The 12240-nt window shown below is 37.8% G+C and overlaps 1 protein-coding gene across 1 annotated transcript in view; it reads right to left on the bottom strand.

The window, feature by feature from the left end:
- The window catches only part of LOC140888980 (7-hydroxymethyl chlorophyll a reductase, chloroplastic), a 19303-nt gene extending 8255 nt beyond the window's left edge, over window positions 1-11048 (bottom strand). The window contains exons 1-16 of the mRNA XM_073296676.1: window positions 10910-11048; window positions 10732-10831; window positions 9971-10055; window positions 9593-9704; window positions 4042-4126; window positions 3911-3952; window positions 3749-3827; window positions 3487-3538; window positions 3328-3390; window positions 2998-3095; window positions 2229-2264; window positions 2089-2150; window positions 1128-1155; window positions 383-462; window positions 187-256; window positions 48-105 (exon numbers count right to left, since the gene is read on the bottom strand). Coding sequence (XP_073152777.1) covers window positions 48-105; window positions 187-256; window positions 383-462; window positions 1128-1155; window positions 2089-2150; window positions 2229-2264; window positions 2998-3095; window positions 3328-3390; window positions 3487-3538; window positions 3749-3827; window positions 3911-3952; window positions 4042-4126; window positions 9593-9704; window positions 9971-10055; window positions 10732-10831; window positions 10910-10979 — 1120 coding nt within the window. The 5' untranslated portion in view covers window positions 10980-11048. The remainder of the gene's footprint in view (window positions 1-47; window positions 106-186; window positions 257-382; window positions 463-1127; window positions 1156-2088; window positions 2151-2228; window positions 2265-2997; window positions 3096-3327; window positions 3391-3486; window positions 3539-3748; window positions 3828-3910; window positions 3953-4041; window positions 4127-9592; window positions 9705-9970; window positions 10056-10731; window positions 10832-10909) is intronic.
- Window positions 11049-12240: the final 1192 nt, after the last annotated feature.

Below are 12240 nucleotides of genomic sequence, written 5' to 3'. Positions count from 1 at the left end.
GGCCATATATTCAATCATAGCACTATGTGACGTAAGCCATTGCGTACCCAGTTTAGCATTATCGTCTGCCTTTACGGTTTCCATGACGAATGGCCGTCTTTCACCCTAGAACAAACACCAAGAACTAAGCCATATATAGTTCTATACAGATTCCAAATCGTAACACATGCCTAAAGATGTGCTTACTCCGCTGACTGTTGGAGTGATTTCAAGGAGATCCTTCACCAAGCTAAGCATCTCCTTTCCACGTTCATTCCTGCCATTGGCGGAAGAGGTTACAAACAAGTCATGCTGAAGATTATGCACATAGAAGTGATAGCTTGCTATCAATAAAATTTTTAAAAATCAAGACAACGGAAAATTCAAGTTTGCATTAGATCACCTGACGGTAACATATTGTGGATGTTGCGTCATGCCAAGCCCTGAAAGCTTCGGCACGCCCATGTACCCAACAACCAAATCCTAGAATAGTTGCAAACCATGTAATTAACAAGTGCATTTCGGACCAGCAATTACCAGTATACGAAAAGCTATAGCATAGAATAATGAAACTCAAAAGTTTTAGATTGCAAACCCGTTAGAGTCATATTTTGATGACTGTAAGACACAATCTACCGGGAATAATTGACACCCAGCTCCAGCCATCACAAACAGATAATTCTACCCATGAATTTAGTTTACTCTAGTTTTATCATTGAAAATGTCATTCTATTAAAGTTTTAGAATTGTACAACTCAAATATTTTAAATTCTATAATAATCTGACCATATATTCAATTGTCATGTCTCATAGGATTTCATAAAGGCCAGCGAGAGCACCTACTAACTCCATAGTCTAGTCCCGATATCATTACTAGATATATCAGGTTTCTCTCTTTCTTTTGATATTAATCAATGGTGACTGCATAATTAAATATTGCACAGGACTATGCAGGTGACTATACAGCCTAAGCTAGAATAAACACTTAGCAAGCAAGCTCAGGATTGCAGCAACTAATGTTACTACTGACATGAAATAAAAATTTAATTATCCAACTAGGGAATAAAGGGCAGCAAAGGAAGACAAAGATAAAAAAATGAAAAACCTCGGCAAGTGATTTAACTTTGAATTGACTAGGAAGCACTCACCGCTAAAGCATTTGTGTAGTCAAAACAGCTGCAATGAGACAGAATTATGCATGTTATTTAATCTCAAACGGGCAAACAAAACTAGAAAAGGTAGGAAGCTTATTATAGTGCAAATTTTGTTGAAACGGATAATCAACAAATTTGAAACAGAAAATGGTGTGATTATCTCTGAAGGGGTTTTGTTCATGCTGCCCATGGGGTACTACCCCATGGGCAACGTGGCCCCCCATGATTGGTCCAAATCAATGGGCCCCACGTGGGGCCCACTGATTTGGACCAATCATGGGTAGCATCGACTCAACCCTCTGAAGGGTAGAAAAGATGAAAAAGTGTTAGCTGAAGAAACAATTGTCAGAAACGATAGTATCATAGTTAATGAGATATTTCAACGTATAAACTTTTGAATCACACTTGAGCATGTATGTGCATGTTTAGTATAGGACGACATGAGCTAATCTTCAACCATTAAATTAGAGATGAAGTTTGTCTGTTATACAACCACAATATCTTGACAAGTCTTGTATAACACACATTTTAACAAGTGATGCTAATATTATTTAGAGTTACGCATAGGGGAAATTCTCCAAGTGAAATAAAGATTATCGCTATCGCAGATGGATGACAATAGGCCCTGAAAATATAAACAGGGCTTAACAGATCTTTTAAAGAACGTGCAAGATTTACAGAATTTTGAAGCACTACAAGATTTATGGCCTTTGGCAATAAATTTACTCTATCTGCAAGGATAACTTTTTTCGGTAGTGATGGTTCAAATATTAGTTCCTACTTTCATTGTACTCGGCCTTTATCAAGATTACTGCTACTTTTTACCTGCACATCTTAAACTAAATTTTACTGAACATTTTGACTAGTCATCTCGTCAAAGAGTTTGCTTTATCTAAAAATTTTCTTAATAAATAAAAGTCACGGTGTACATGGTTAGGACAAAATTAGAAATTACCTATAGCAAGAAGGAGCAATCACATCAGTCAACTCATTTGCTGGGAGACAGAAATATGGAACCTGCGCTAGTAAGATTATAGAATCTGATCACAAAACAGAGTATACAGAAAGGCAAGAGAAATGATTTCACTAAGTTACCTCCTCAATGTGACCATCTAAATGCTTCAAGTGAACCTATCAAAGACCAATATAAAACATTATTACAGTCGGTTTTAGTAATCATGTAACCTGTTATGGACTTGAATATTATTATGGGCTCTACAATATTTGGCCTTATTTTAGTCTTGGAAGAATCTAGAATCAATCATTTTATCCATCTTGTTTTGTGATAATACCAGCAATGGCTAGGAGAGCAATTTCATTGCTTGCACAGAGACTATCTCTGGGAAATACCTTCACTTATTTCAATCAATATAATATCATAAATTACAGCGTTATTGTTTGTGTTTGATCAATCATTATTCCTGCTATATTTCTTCATCTGTGTGGCCGGTAACCAGCAGCCTAACACAACCATGAGTCACACAACAGTAGCAGGTTTTAGTATTTAAATACACACAACAATAATAGTTATAAGAATTTTCAGAAAAAAAAAAAACAATAATAGTTATAAGAGAGGATGATGATACTACATGTATGCCCCAGTAGTTGTAAATGATAATGTACAGATTCAAAACCTATCACTGGATAAATATGTCAAATTGGCCACTCAATTTCCACCCTATTTGGTCACCACATGAATAATACATATATCTGCCTCAGAATAACAGGAAAGGCATGGCTAAAAGGTATGTGATTGCTAGCCCAAGATTTTTTAGCACATTTAGGATTTCAAAACCTAACATATGAACTTGGATTCATTAGAAAAGAAATAATATGCACGTGATTTGACAACTTAAAGCAAAACCTTGTAATCTTGCATGAACTCATAGTGAAGAACTGTTTCTGGTTCACTGCTAGCAGCCTTTAGAAACTTATCTAAACCTTCTCGTGTTCCATTATCAACTGTTCAGAAAAGCCATTAGGTTTAAAGAATGTTAATTTAGAGAATTTCAAAACCAGTGTGCCTGTTGACCGTGAAATAAAAAAAATGAAACAGAAGAATATTAGTTTCCTCATCCTTGCAATTAAAGAAACTTAATGGTGATGTAATGAAAATAAATGTGTTTGAAAATGGTTCTAAAATGTAAAGATACTGAACAATGCAATATTCTCGACTACTAAAAAATACTGTTACCACAATTGGTTCCGAGAACATAAAGCTTCTCCAAATTCAAATAACGCTCCACCGATCTCAGTGCTGCACTTTAACAAATTACTCTGCATTAAAATAGTACAAGTCAAGATAAAGCAATTAATTGAAAAAAGTGCACGATACATTGTAAGATGGAAATACCTTGAACTTGGCAGCCAACACCACAAAACAGAAGACGTCTCACACCTGCTGCCTGAGGGGGAAAAAAGCAATTGGTTACTCGGTCCACCTCAGAGAAGTAGGCTTCACCACAAATATATTAAGACGGGCAAAAGCTTCATTAAAATACTCTTCCTTTAATGAAAGAGAATCCTCAGGTTTATACATTCATAACCTCAGGCTTATATTATCAAACATAAATTACATATAAACCAGTTAACAAAAGGGAAGTGTAAGAAAGAACCTCGACTAATGCCAAAGTATTAAGATTAGGCGACAATGTTGGCTTAACACCTTTTGCAGCAAGAACTTCCTCTGGAGTCCTAATTTCAACATATGATTAAGTTAAAAAAAGATGTCAGACATTGAATGTATCAAAAATAATCATGTAATCAATGGAACAAACCTTGCCAAGATAGGTCTGGGAGCAAATCTATCTTCTGGATCACTGAAATGATACAAGAAAACTCACACATTAATAAATGATGATAATCATCTTTACCAGGGCACTATTAGAATGGTTTTAAAGATCAATACTTTTGCACACAGACAACAGCTTCAACCATGCCAGTTCTAAGCATTTCCATAGCAATTGTCGTCACTATACCGGTCCACTGAGCCCCTACAAAGTAAAGTTATGCGTGACATGAACCTCATTAAGTGTGCATCAATTAAGAAAATGATGACATCTAGTTGCATTATGATGCACATTAGTTCATAAATGAACATACATTTCATCACTCGAAAAAAAGAACAATGCCTACAAGAAATGGAAGTGGCCAAGCACTCAATGATTCAATCTATTCATTTGAAAGGAGAAGACATAATGTATTCCGGAAAAACTATCTGCAAAGAATGAGGATTGGAATAATAATTCTGTATATCCAATTGACTACAATGTACACATTTAAATAGAATACAAAGAGTGAATCTAATCTCCTAAAAACAGAAAGATAATATACTCTTACCAAGTTAAAAATATTTGACAAATCCTACCAACCATAGAAATATTCACACAATCTACTTTATATTTTATTTATTCTACACTCCCCCTCAAACTTAACTGTAGATGTTGATGAGACCAAGCTTGCCAACAAGAAATTCATGAGTTTGTTCTGACAATCCTTTTGTTAGTAGATCAGCAAGTTGATGAGTTGTGGGAAAATATTCAAGCCTGACAATCCCTCCGTCAATTTTTTCTTTAATAAAGTGTCGATCTACTTCGACATGCTTAGTTCTGTCATGATGAACGGGGTTGTGAGCTAAACTGATGGCAGATTTTTTTTATTTTTTTTTTTTAAAGGGGGTGGGAGGGCTCGAACCCGAGCCAATTCATGGGAAATACTGATGGCAAATTTGTTGTCACAGTAGAGCTGCATAGGTTCTGTGCACTCCATTTTAAGTTCTTTCATCACTCTTTGGATCCAGATGAGCTCGCATACTCCATGTGCCATTGACCTATACTCAGCTTCTGCACTACTTCTTGCAACCACCGATTGTTTCTTGCTCCTCCAAGTTACTAAGTTACCCCACACTCGGGTACAATATCCTGATGTTGACTTTCGATCAGTAACATAGCCTCCCAATCTGCATCAGTGAATGCACTCACTCTTCGATCATCACATTTTGCAAAGAATAGACCTCGACCAGGTGTTTGCTTCAAATATCTCAATATTCTGTAAACTGCATCAAGGTGACCTTGACAAGGTGAGTGCATGTATTGACTTACGAGACTACCTGCAACTGCAATATCTGGGCGGGTATGTGAGAGGTAGATGAGTTTTCCCACGAGTCGCTGATAACTTTCTTTATCTACTGAATTCCCCTCCAACATTTGTTTTTTATTCCCCAATTCAATCGGTGTTTGGCTTGGCCTGCACCCTAACATTCCAGTTTCCTCCAATTGATCCAATGTATACTTTCGTTGAGAAATAGAAATCCCTTTCTTGCTTCTAGCAATTTCCATTCCCAAGAAGTATCTCAGTGTCCCAAGGTCTTTAACTTCGAACACCTTAGCCATCATTAGCTTAATGTTCTGCATTTCTTGATTGTCGTCTCCTGTGACAATTATATCATCAACATACACTATAAGAATGGTTATTTTCCCGTTTTTGGAGTGTTTAACGAATAGTGTATGGTCTGCTTGTCCCTGACTGTAGCCGAACTTTTTAATAACTTTGGAGAATTTGTCAAACCAAGCACGGGGGATTGTTTGAGCCCATAAAGAGATTTGTGGAGCTTGCACACAATCTGACTTTCAACCCTTTCCTCAAAACCAGGAGGTTGACTCATGTAAACTTCCTCTTCAAGTTCACCATTAAGGAAAGCATTTTTAATATCCAGCTGATGAAGTGGCCAATCAAGGTTGAAAGCCAAAGATAGAAGAATTCTAACAGTGTTTAATTTTGCAACAGGTGCGAAAGTTTCAGTGTAATCTATACCATAAGTTTGTGTGAATCCCTTGGCAACCAAGCGTGTTTTATGTCTTTCGATTGAACCATCAGCCTTGTACTTTACTGTAAACACCCATCTACACCCGACTGTATTTTTTCCTTGTGGCAATTGTACCAAGCTCCATGTATTATTCTGTTGTAGGGCGCGCATTTCTTCCAGCACTGCAGCCTTCCATTCGGGAACATTTAGAGTTTCTTGAATTGACCTGGGAATAATTACACTAGACAATGTAAAAGTAAAGACACGAAATGAAGAGGATAGATTCGAATAAGAAACAAAGTTAGAAATGGGATGTTTAGTACAACATCTCACACCCTTTCTAAAAGCTATAGGTACATCAAGATCATGAGTGGTACCTGACAAAGAAGAGTCTACCATTGGTTCATTCTCTTGACTGTGGCTAGGATTCACTACATCTTTAGTTATCTGAGATTTGTTCCTTCGTGAATAGACATACAACTCTTTGCGTGGTGCTGGTTCTGTTTCTGTTTCTGACACAAGAACATGAGGAGTAGTGGTATCATGTACTCGAGTGTTGGTTGTAGACGACGAGAAAAATAGAGGATCAACTGGTACACCAAGAAGAGGAGTAGTATCCCAACAAGCTTCATGAGAAGTCTCCCCCTGAAGCGGAGATGAGGAGAAAAAAGGTGTGATCTCGAGAAAGGTGACATCACAGGAGACATACATTTTTCTCGTTTTAGGACAATAACATCGGTAACCTTTTTGAGAAGCAGAATAACCCACGAAGACAGTTTTAATGGCTCGAGGATCAAGTTTGTTGCGATGGTGATTATGGACATGCACAAATGTCGTACACCCAAATGTCTTAAGCGGAAGGTGAGTGGAGATATGACTATGAGGAAATTCTTTTGTGAGGAGAGACATGGGAGTTTGGAAGTTAAGTGGTCAGCTAAGTAGACGATTAATGAGAAAGGCAGCGGTGAGTACTGCATCACCCCATAGGTATTTAGGAACATTCATGGTGAACAAAAGGGCACGTGCAACCTCAAGAAGATGGCGATTTTTTCGTTCGGATACCCAATTTTGTTGGGGAGTATCAACACATGAACTCTGATGGGTAATACCATAGGATTGGAGATATTCACTGAGGGTGGTATTGAAATATTCTGTACCATTGTCGGTTCTTAGGAGGGTGCAGATGCGGATATTAAATTTAGTTTGAATCATTGGGTTAAAGTTGGTGAATGTGGCATGTGTCATATTTGTTCTTGAGAAGGTAAACCCAGGTGGCTCGGGTGTGATCATCGATAAATGTTAGAAACCATCGTTTACCCTGAATTGTCGTAACCGGTGAGGCACCCCAGATATCACTGTGAATTAATGAAAAAGGTGATGAGGGTGTATACGGCTTTGGAGATAAAGAAACTCTTGTATGCTTCGCAAGTTGACAAATATCACAGGAAACCAAATCAAGATTTTTATTACTCACAAACAAGGAGGGAAACAAACGTTTTAAATATGAAAAACTAGGATGGCCAAGTCTATGGTGCCATAACATTATTTTGGAAAGATTCAAAACAGGTGCAGAACGGACACTGGACAAAAGAGACTGTCGATGGACGGACGAAGCATTCTCGAAGTAATAAAGACCATGGTGAATCCTAGCACTGCCAATCGTCTTCTCCGATGGTAGTTCCTGAAATAAACAAGAGAAAGGTAAGAATTTGACGACACAATTATTATCCTTAGTTAGTTTACTGACAGAGATCAGATTACACTTCAAGGAAGGGACATGAAAAACGGATTTAAGGATAATATCTATCGACAATAGAATATTGCCAAGGCCCATAACACGAGTCAAGGAACCATCGGCTATTCTAACTGTAGTACGGCTTGTGCAAGGAATATAACTGGAAAAAAGAGTAGAGTTGCCCGTCATATGATCGGAGGCTCCAGAATCGACAATCCAAGACTCAGCAACACAAGAATTTATCGCAGACTAAATTTTACCAGATTGGGTGATGGAGCAAGAGCCAACAGTTAGATTTGGAGATGGATTGAGAAGGACTGACGCAGGAGACGACAATATTGTTCAATTTGCTCTATCTGTTCCTTTGTGAATGGTGCACTGATGTCAGAAGATGCAGGCTGCTCTTGGGCTATTTGGGTTTGGAAGCCACGACCTTGGGGTTGTTTCCGTGGCTGCCAGTCCACTGGTTTGCCGTATATTTCCCGGCGCTTGTCCTTGGTATGTCCAGGACGTTTGCAGTGTTCGCACCAAGGGCGTTTGCCTTGACGCTGGCCCGGGCTGTTGGATTTATTTGAGATCAAGGCAGAGACTTCCGGGGCAGAAGATGCAACTGGGAAGGAGGTGGGCAGCATGACTTTGCGGCGCATCTCTCTCTTCACGCCAAACTTCAGCGAATGCATCTTCAGGAGATGGGAATGGCTCTCGTGCAACAACACGGCCTCGAACATCATCGAGTTCCCGATTGAGTCGGGCAAGGAAATCAAAGACACGTTCTTTTTCCAGATTCTGACGAACTTTGACGCTGCAATCAGCACAAGTTGGAGTGTTGTCCAGGAAAAGATCCAACTCTTGCCACAAGTCTTGAAGATCAGTGAAGTATTGGGTCACAGAATTAGAACCCTGCTGGAGTTCCTTGAGTTTTGAACAAAGCTCGAAGATTTGCGAGGCATTCCCAAGGTCGGAATACATCCGACGAGCAGCGTCCCATACCTCTTTGGCAGTTTGGAACCACAAATAATGGCGGCTGATGTTGTTCTCCATGGAATTGATGAGCCATGCGAGAACAATGGAATTTTCAGCCACCAAATTTTGTATGAAGGATCCGATTTCTTAGGTGACTCGAGTTCGCCGGTGAGATATCCCATTTTTCCACGGCCACATATTACAATTTTGACAGAATGTGCCCACTGTAAGTAATTGTGGCCGTTGAGTTTGTGGGCAGTGATTTGAAGAGATGAATTATCACTCCCGGAAAAAGGAGCAAGAGTCGCTGGCGACTTCTCAGAATTCTCATCGGTTTTTTATGAGTCCGATGACATTTTTGGAGATGAATACTGTGAGAGAGGAGGCTGCGAATAAGGCTGTTAATTGACGAAGGATATTTCGAAATTTTGTGGTTTTGATACCATGCAAAGAACGAGGATTGGAATAATAATTCTGTATATCCAATTGACTACAATGTACACATTTAAATAGAATACAAAGAGTGAATCTAATCTCCTAAAAACAGAAAGATAATATACTCTTACCAAGTTAAAAATATTTGACAAATCCTACCAACCATAGAAATATTCACACAATCTACTTTATATTTTATTTATTCTACACTATATCTTTTAAAAGAATCTAATTTTTAAAAGAATTTCCTTCCCATATTAAACCAAACAATAAAAAAAATTCAATTTGTATTCACATTTCTTTGTCATCCAAATTTATTTCTTGACAGCGAAGTAACTAAATGAATAACAACAGATTTCTCATCAAATAAAAAGAAGAAATATTTGAAATAGAAAGTTCATATATTAACATAAATGAAACATTTTAACTCCTAGAAGGTATGAGAAGAGTCAAAGAGAGGACATTGTTAGGAATCTAGGAAATGGGGCTGAAGCGTATGGTAAATCGACTTGAGCAGATTACCCTCAACTGGATTGATTTTCCGAGCATAAAGTAAATTCTCGTACACTCCCATATAAGTCTCATCCATCGAATCTGCTTTCCTTCCTCGTCCGTGGACAACAGGTTCTAGAGCCTAAAACAGCAAAAGAAAGCTTAGCCACATGCCAAAACACCAGATAGAAAAAGCCCTGCAACATGATAGAACCATAAATATCCTCAAGTCATAATTATTGAGAACGGTCATCAGATCTCTTTGTATCTGTTCAGAGAGTACAATGATTGTCATAACCAACAACAAAGAAACAAAAATATCCGACCACAAAGCACATGCATTCTTGACATGATTGTATCTGAAGCTCGCAAAAAATACGAAGAGATGACAAAAAGAAACAAGCTCACCTCAATTTTAGACATGCCGTCTCCCAAGAAAGCACATGCATTCTTGACATGAGCAATGTAATATGTATCGCATAATCCGCAGTGGCTGCTCAAAAAATAACAAGGAGAACCAACCGTTATTATATTTGTTTGCATCAGTCAAGCTTCAAGTGTAACAAGAAACTGAACAAAGCGGGTATATTTGTACTCTCTGGTGCCTACGAGGCATAAAAATTAGGAGAAAACAAACAAGATTAGTTATCCTCTCAAATAAAACAAATCTCAAATTACATGTTCCAAATAGCTGAATTTCACCTGTGGATACATTAATACCATGGTTTGCATGAATGGTCGTTGACCCCTTGCAAAGCCCGACTGTTTCAAAACAGTTGCAATGATGTGGGGCGGGTAGTTCGGGAGGTTTCTATATAAAGATACTCTCTAACAGCATGCTTTAACCATTATTCAACAGTTATTCACATAGATGACCCGCATTCCACTTCTTACATTTGGCCATTAAAACCTGGAACAATGACTTAACTTTACATTCTCATGCAATTGTCATTTCTCTACTTCCATGGGTAAGGTGTTACACTGAACGGCGACTTAAACACAACTACATTCTTGGCCCACCGCACAGAAATGAAAGATTGAAAATGATAGAACAAAACAAAACCAAGCTAACAACATTTCAAGAAAACATATTGCACAAAAGCTAATCCCAAAACAAAAGCAGCATGCAAGAATGTCTTGAAAAAGCATAAAACTTTCCAACGAAGAACCTGCAATGATCCTTGGCCGGATAAGTCCCACCAGAAGGAATGGGCCTGGACTTCTGCCTCCAGTCATCTCTCAATTTCACCGACTTCGGCCTTGTCCCTTCTGCGCATTTCAAGATTTTCTTTACTAAATGAAACCCATCAAACAAAAAGAGACCAAAAGGTGGACAGTGAACTTTACCTGTGGAAGAGGAAGAATTAATGGAGAAATTGAAGGGAAAAGAGTAGATCATTCCACTAGCCAAAGCCATTTGCAACAGAGCAAAGCCGTGTTTGTGAGGGGAGTTGTGTGCGCCACAGAAGTCTGGCTGTTAATATACAGATAATTTTTATCTTCTACGGCCTCTTATGCCGAGACCTTTTATCTTTTCTTTTCTTTTCTTTTCTTTTCTTTTGTTTTTTATATATATATATATAAAAATTTTGTTTCGACTTTATATTATCAAACTTTTGGATTGTCATCCTGAGTTTGTTTTTTTTTTTGTTTGGTCATTTCCTTCCCACGGTTATGTGAGTTTCTCCCATATTTCTTTGGACGTAATGCAACTTTTGATCTTGCTAAACATGTTCTTGTCCAGAGTTTTATATAGGATATCTCTGGAAGCATTATCCAGATTGGATTTCTTCTTATTTTCAGAAGTCCATTAAACTCGAGGTTTTTATATCATTTGTGGAGCACCAGCAAAGATGGCAGTGACAGTGTTGGTTTTCATAATCTTCATAGGTCCATCTGTAACCACGAACATAATCTTCTTTTGAGAACATAGGAATTTTTCTAAAAGATGTCATAGCTAAGAGACAGTTCAGGTGATAAGCAAGAACCGCTCTGATACCATTTGTTAGGATCGAAATACGTGTAGAGGTGGGGTGAATACACTATTTTAAAAATTTAATGATACTTAGATATGATTTGTGAAAACCAGACATAAGTTTTAATTGTTTAAAAATTTGTTTTTCTCGAAAGATGTGATAAAATCAGGCGGAAGAATCTTCCTTGCAGATTTGAACTTTAAAAGTTAAGTCAGATCAAAATAACGTAAGTAAAGAGAATTTTTTATGGATTTTCGGATATTAATCTCCTACGTCACCTCTTCTTCTGTTTTCAGAAGGATTTCACTAGAACACTTTGATTTATAAAATGCTTTATACAAATCCAATCAAATCAACCCTTTGACAAGAACTCCTAGCAACACACTCTCTCGAAGCAGATCAAATACTCTGCTTGAGTTACAAAGGAAGCCACAAAATAAGCTTCGAGACTTTGATCTGGAAAGCTATAAATGGCTTTGATATGGAAAACTATAAATGACTTTGATCTGGATCGTTCTTGATATGATATATATTTCTTTGAGCTCGATCGATCTTGATATATAATCTAACTAAGAGCTTCGAAACTTTGATCTGGTAAGATGAGTTTCTGAGTTAGAATATGGAGTGAAGGCTTTTTGTCTTTTCGGATGAATTAGAAAGCAATTTTTGAATTCGAGATTTCTGTGTTGTTCACTTTGCATT

This window comes from Henckelia pumila, chromosome 3 (assembly GCF_033568475.1).
Source record: "Henckelia pumila isolate YLH828 chromosome 3, ASM3356847v2, whole genome shotgun sequence".
Taxonomy (NCBI): domain Eukaryota; kingdom Viridiplantae; phylum Streptophyta; class Magnoliopsida; order Lamiales; family Gesneriaceae; genus Henckelia; species Henckelia pumila.
This window is presented reverse-complemented; position numbering and strand designations above follow the sequence as displayed.